Source organism: Protomyctophum parallelum, assembly GCF_964188405.1.
Source record: "Protomyctophum parallelum genome assembly, chromosome: 7".
Taxonomy (NCBI): domain Eukaryota; kingdom Metazoa; phylum Chordata; class Actinopteri; order Myctophiformes; family Myctophidae; genus Protomyctophum; species Protomyctophum parallelum.
The window spans coordinates 26486757-26493682 of NC_139705.1; the positions used below are offsets into that span (position 1 = coordinate 26486757).

Consider the following 6926-nt stretch of genomic DNA (forward strand, 5'->3'; position numbering starts at 1 on the left):
CTGAAAATCCTCCTTTCAACTGCTTTGAACTGTGATTATATTTGCAATCCCATAGTTTGAACGGTGGGGCGTTGCTATAGGAACCGGACCAATGTTAAAAGCTTCCGTAGGCCTCAACCATTATATAGACGGAGTATACGTTAGGGTATGTATATATACGGACCTGGGATATGACACCACCTAGACATCGACGTCCGTAAATATACAGACCTGGGATATGACGCCACCTAGCGTCGACGTCCGTAAATATACAGACATGCGATATGACGCCACCTAGCGTCGACGTCCGTAAATATACAGACATGCGATATGACGCCACCTAGCGTCGACGTCCGTATATACGTACCTGGGGGGAAAAAGTTAAAGTTAAAGAGTTAAGACTATTAAAGCTGCCTTTAATCCTTTAGTTTTAGGTTGATATACATATTGATTTGTGGCCTTTGGCAACGAGGGCTATCGATACGGACCTTTAGGAAAATGCATTTTTTAAGTTCGACCAGGATGTTACATCTCAAGACTCATCATGGACCCTGCCAAGGGGCTTAGTGAGGGCCTAGTTGAAAGAGGAAATTGTGCGCGCACACACACACACACACACACACACGTGCACGTGCAAGCACATGCACGCACTCACACAGTCATTCTCTCTGTTGACAAGTCCTGTCCTTAGGCTAGAGATAAACTGTGATTGGCCAGTTATTTAACAAGTCGATAGGCCGACGCCCACCACTGATGACCTTTAATCTTGTCAGGGGGGCTGGTGGGAAATAAATCACACTCCACTTCTTTTGGCTGGAGGTCTGTTCCTGAATGTAATGTGCTGTGTCTTATTCTGCTCTCTCTCTCTATCCCTCTCTCCCATCCTCTCTTTTATGTCTCCTAATTGTTCAACTCGGCTGTTTTTTTTGTTTTTGTCCTCGCACCCGCCCCTGTTCGTTCTGTATTGTTTTTCCCCTTAATGTTATCATTTCTCTTCCCTTTTTTTCTCTCTCCATACCCACCCCTCTCCCTCCATCTCTACCTCTAATACTCTTCTACCTTTCTCTTTCTCTCTCTCTCTCTCTCTCTCTCTCTCTCTCTCTCTGCAGGGGAGTGTTTGACATATTGGTTAAAGGAGTATGTGTGGGACAGTATGACAACAAAGGCAGTTTTGGTGAGCTGGCGCTCATGTACAACACACCACGCGCTGCGACCATTGTCGCCACCAATGAGGGGGCGCTATGGGGACTGGTGAGGGTCTTAAAGTCTTATTCACTTAACTATTTTCTAACTCTCTGTTTCTATCTCCGACTGCTTTTACTCTAATTGCAAACGTGTCCGTGCACAAGCACACGCGCGCACATTTTATTTATTTTCAATTGTATTATTCAGTGTTCTTTGTTCAATTCAACATTTTAGTGGCAGAAAGCCCATTTATTTTTGAACAGGTGGTTATCCATTTTAAGAATGGACTCTTTCCTCTCCATGAATGAAGTTCATCTTTTGACCACACTTGTTTTATAATGTTGCCACCCTGTGGTCATAGTGGTGAAGTGCAGCATCAATTGTACATACAATACATTTTAGGCATTTTTTCATGTCTTTCTTTTGCAAAAAAATACCCACTGTTACAACTTTGTTCGCTTCAGTTGGATTCATAAACAAACAATAAGAATATTATAATGCTATACAACACACTGGAATATTCATTGTTTGAACTTATTCTTCCTTATTCTATCCTTATTTTAAGACAATAATCGTTATACCAATTAATTCCTCCCCACACACATTTATGTGTTGTCACTGCTGTCACTTACTGCTGCCGAATTAGTTACATTTTTGCTAGAAACAGACTGTATCAAAAATATGACTGCAGTGTTGTTTTTGGCAGAAGTTTTCTATTTTTGTTTTAGTCATAGTCTAGTTTTCATTTAGTTTTAGTCTAATTTTAGTCACCCGGAATGTTTTAGTGTTTTAGTCGACTAAATATCATAAGATTTTAGTCAATTAAATCTACAGGTGATTTAGTCGACTATGACTATGATGTGATGATGTAATGACAAACGACAACCTACCTCAAACCCTAACCATAACCATAACCCAGTTTTAGTCCTCATAGCTTAGTTTTCATTTAGTTTCCATTTAGTTTTCGTCAGTGAAAAAAGGTAGTCGACGAACATTCGTCTTAGTTTTAGTCGACGAAATGAACACTGACTAACTGACTGTAAACGTAAACGATAGAGACACCTCCCCGACAATATCACAATTCTTATGAGACGATTTTAAGATGACCCAATGTTATTCTGCATAGAGAAAAACTTTCGTGAACCAGGAGATGAGCGAGTGACGTCAGGTTTTATGGTGCATATTGTGCATTGCATTCACCCATTCATACACCGATGGTGTAGGAAACCATGCAACTAACTCTTGTGTGTGTGTGTGTGTGTGTGTGTGTGTGTGTGTGTGTGTGTGTGTGTGTGTGTGTGTGTGTGCGCGTATGTGTGGATGCGTGTGTCCATGCTTCTGTTTACTCCAGGACCGCTCAACGTTCCGTAGACTCATTGTGAAGAACAATGCCAAGAAGAGGAAGATGTACGAATGCTTCATCGAGTCTGTACCACTACTCAAATCACTGGAGGTGAGGAGGAGAGAGGGAGGATCATTTACATTTGTGGTCTCTAGGCAACGAGACTTCTTTATTTCTTTCTTTCCATGTGTCTTCTCTCTTCCTCCTTTTATGTATTTATTTTATATTCTGTTTCACTCTTCATAATCTCTTACCTGCTTCACTCCACCCTGGTCCCTTGTCTGGTAATTCTCTTGCTCTCAAAATTCAAATTGTGTGTGTGTGCGTGTGTGTGTGTGTGTGTGTGTGTGTGTGTGTGTGTGTGTGTGCAGTTATCGGAGAGGATGAAGATCGTGGATGTAATAGACATGAGGCCATTCGCAGATGGAGAACGCATCATAATGCAGGTAATTACTTTAAAGTACTGTAGGGTAAATTATTTTCTTTGGTTAAAATAAGTGTTAAATAGCTCTATATTCTGATAGTACTTGTTTGTTCAGTTATCCCGCGTGCACACCCGTGCACGTGTGATTTTTGGCCGTTTTTACGTGATCGCGGCCTGGAGCTAGCAAAAAATGCTACAACATGCTAACGTGATGATAATCAATCGCGGATTAACGTGGATTATGGCTATGACAAGCAAAACAGAGTTACGGTAAACTCTGCTTTACGGCTATGGCACTTATGCTGTTTTAAAGCATAAGTGATTTCAACACCTGAATTTACCATGATCCAACATTTATATAATACTCAATTTTTTTTTTTAGCTTAGATTGACTGGCCTATTAATCAGAACAGCCTTATTATAAGGCGGCTACCAAATATGGCAATATAATGTCTAGTCCTTATTGCTTATTGCTTCTACCTTGCTGCACTGCTCCACTGCTGCTCTCTCAACACCCCATTTAATTTTTTTACTATTTTGCAGCTCTTTTGTTCATGAATTTCTGGTTTAGTTTCAGTGCAAACACATTTAAACGCTTGTTGTGCTGAGTGTACATGTGTTTGCTGTTTTTCCACAGGGGGACAAAGCTGACTGCTTCTACATCGTAGAGTCTGGAGAGGTGAAAATCATGATGAAGAGTAAAGTAAGTTCACCACCGTCCTCCTTATTAATCCTTTCTTCACTCAGTCATCGCTTGCACGCGCGCACACACACACACACACACTCACACTCACACACACACACAGCTCCTTTATCCAAAGTGCTTTACAACGTGCATTCCATTCACCGATTCACACTCACTTCACACATACATATCGAAAGAAACGATACAAGGCACCAACCTGCTAATCAGGAGCACGTAGAGGTTCAGTGTCTTGCTCAAGAACACTTCGACACTAATCCAGGGGGAGGAAATCTGGAACCTTCCGATTCCCAAAGCGCACGCACACACACACACACACACACATACACACACGTACAGTACAGTAAACAAAATGTGTTTCTGTGGTAAAATCCCCAAGGTGAATCCATGTCCACCAGGGAGAAAAAAAGAAGGTGACATTGCTGTGGAGAGAACGCTTTGTCTTAATAAACAGGCCCCAACCCCCAGATTAAAAAAAAAAACACTTTCCCCAGACTGTTGACCGTTTTCCACAAGCATTACATGAAAAAACCTGTACTGTTTAGTCTCTCCTCTCCACATTATCTTTCCATCTCTCCTTCCTGATCTGCTGTCTCCTCTGGTTGCCTCCCTCTGTCCCCTCCTTTCTCCTCCACCTCTTGTCCTCTTCTTTCTCCTTTCTTTCCTTCCTTTCCCTTCTCCTCCGCACTTTCCCGTTAATCTTCTTCTGTCCTCATCTCTCATGCTCTCTTCACTCTTGTGTCTTCAGACAAAGGCCGCCCATGCAGATAATGTGGAGGTGGAGATAACTCGTTGCAGTAGGGGTCAATACTTTGGTGAGCTGGCCCTGGTCACCAACAAGCCCAGGGCAGCGTCGGTCTACGCTGTGGGTGTAGTCAAATGTTTGGGTAAGGAAACACATACACACACACACACACACACACACACACACACACACACACACAATAATCTTTCAAAATGTATTGTTCTGTGACTTAAAAGTGTTTGTGGTGTATTGATCCGTCTATATAAATGACCTAGTTGTACATCTATATCAGTGGTGCTCAAACACCACACAAGAACCACACTTTGTGAGCCGCTGATCTAGACCAGTCGTTTTCAACCAGTGGTCCGGGGACCACCAGTGGTCCTTGAGGAGGTTCCAGGTGGTCCCCAGCTAAATGACGGAGAGTTGGTAACCAAATGGACCTTTATAGATCTTTAACTCTTGAGAGCGTAAAAGATGGTTTCATGTTACTCTCTCAAGAGTTACATTCTTGTTAAACATCTGTCTCTGAGAGGTCAAATGTCATCAGATGGTGGTCCCTTGCTGAATAAACAATGGTCCTTGATATGAAGATGGTTGGAAACCGCTGATCTAGACGTGTCTTCCCCTGCCTGTAATGTTAACTCTCTCTCTCTCTCTCTCAGTCATAGATGTGCAGGCCTTTGAGCGTCTTCTGGGCTCCTGTAAGGAGATCATGAAGAGGAACATCGCTCACTACGAGGAGCAGCTGGTGGCTCTGTTTGGCTCCAGCATGGACCTGAGAGACTGAGCCACCCACACAACACTCTGTGCCTTCTAAACAAACATGTACACACACACACACACACGCACACACACACACACACACACACACACACTCACTCAAGGGCATACAGGCAAATGTACGTTTCTTAAAAAGCTAATCATACACACTGATCCTGTATCTGTTTAATAAGCTTTACACAGACCAAGTTAATGCATAGGCGCGCACACACACACACACACACACACACACATAAGACATACAGATAAGGGGGGATGATGAGGTGCAGTGATGATAAGCTTACATGGATATTTTTCATTTACATTATCATATAGACAAAATCGTAGTCATTTACATTACATGGACCCGTGCGCTCGCGCGCGCACACATACACACTCTCACACGTATTTATTGGTCGACTCACTCTGACGCACATACTAGTAACACATGCTTTGGTAATTGGTATGGTCACTTTAGTCAAACTCACGCACATGAACTAACATACAAACACATGCGCGTGCGCACATAACACATACACACACACAGTATGGTCACTTTAGTCAAACTCACGCACATGAACTAACATACAAACACACACACACACACACACACACACACACACACAGCACTATAGACGACATAGATCAAATTGTCATTGTTTGAGCCAGCTTCAACTCTTCATTGTGTTCCTGCTGCAATGACTAACATACACACCAAAAACACACAAACATGCATTACCACATGCAGGCTTTGCTGTCACACAAGCAGATAACACCCAACAAGCCTCAGCCAAGGACGGAACAACACACACACACACACACACACACACACACACATACACACCTACCTATATTATACACACTCTCAAACACACACAGGCACCCGCATTTGCAAAAAGAGACACCTGGTGGGGGAAAATAAGGACAAGGAAAAAAACGTTAAAAAAAATGAAAGCAAGAAAAGTTTAAACGGGAGAGAGAGAGAGAGAGAGAGAGAGAGGTTTTAGAAAACATTTTATGAGATAAACAAGAAAAAAAAGCTTTGATAAAATATTATTTAAATAAATAATGAAAAAAAAAAGTGTTTTTCCCTCTTTGGGAGGTTGGAGGTGCGGACGTTTGTGAGCGCACTCCGTTTCTTCTACTGTCGTTGATTGAGTTGAGTTGCGTTCGTGCTGGTAAATATTGCAGTACCACAGAAGACGTTTAAAAACCAATAAGAAGCCTATGTTTCTGGGCCATTGTTATTCTGTCACAGAACAACATGCATTGTCAACATCATTGTATTAATTATTATTAATGTATTATTACCAACATTATTATATATTCATTTATAGCTTTTTTTTCCTGGGTTTACTTTGACCGATTCTGATTAAATAAAAAATATTTAAAAATAAATCACCATCCATCTCAGAAGAAATGTAAAACAGAATAAATAAAAAAAATCAATTAATAAATAAACATTAGTGCATATTTTTCCTTGATTATTCATGAATGAGTTGTCCTGGATACAAAAATGACAAAAAAAAAGAATAAAGCAAAACTTTTGTTAAAAGTCTTGTTTGGTGATATTCTGAAGCATGTATGCTGTCTTTTTAGTGACGCAAAGCTAGCTTGTAATAGTATACAGTAGTACATTGTGTATGTATATATTTGACACATTCCCAGCCTTTATTTAATTTGCCCTGGTTGATGGAAGTGCATTAAGTACAGAGAGGGTAATAAGCTTGCACTAGTCTGTCTGCCGTTGCAAAGACATGGTATCTGACCAATCATCACAAGCTAC

At 41.3% G+C, this 6926-nt stretch overlaps 1 protein-coding gene across 1 annotated transcript in view; it reads left to right on the top strand.

Annotated features, from left to right (window-relative positions):
- prkar2aa (protein kinase, cAMP-dependent, regulatory, type II, alpha A) overlaps positions 1 to 6703 on the top strand; it is a 73236-nt gene extending 66533 nt beyond the window's left edge. The window contains exons 6-11 of the mRNA XM_083769394.1: positions 1089 to 1230; positions 2516 to 2617; positions 2878 to 2952; positions 3568 to 3633; positions 4382 to 4520; positions 5044 to 6703. Of these exons, the coding sequence (XP_083625520.1) occupies positions 1089 to 1230; positions 2516 to 2617; positions 2878 to 2952; positions 3568 to 3633; positions 4382 to 4520; positions 5044 to 5168 (649 nt within the window). The 3' untranslated portion in view covers positions 5169 to 6703. The remainder of the gene's footprint in view (positions 1 to 1088; positions 1231 to 2515; positions 2618 to 2877; positions 2953 to 3567; positions 3634 to 4381; positions 4521 to 5043) is intronic.
- The last annotated feature ends 223 nt before the right edge of the window (positions 6704 to 6926 follow it).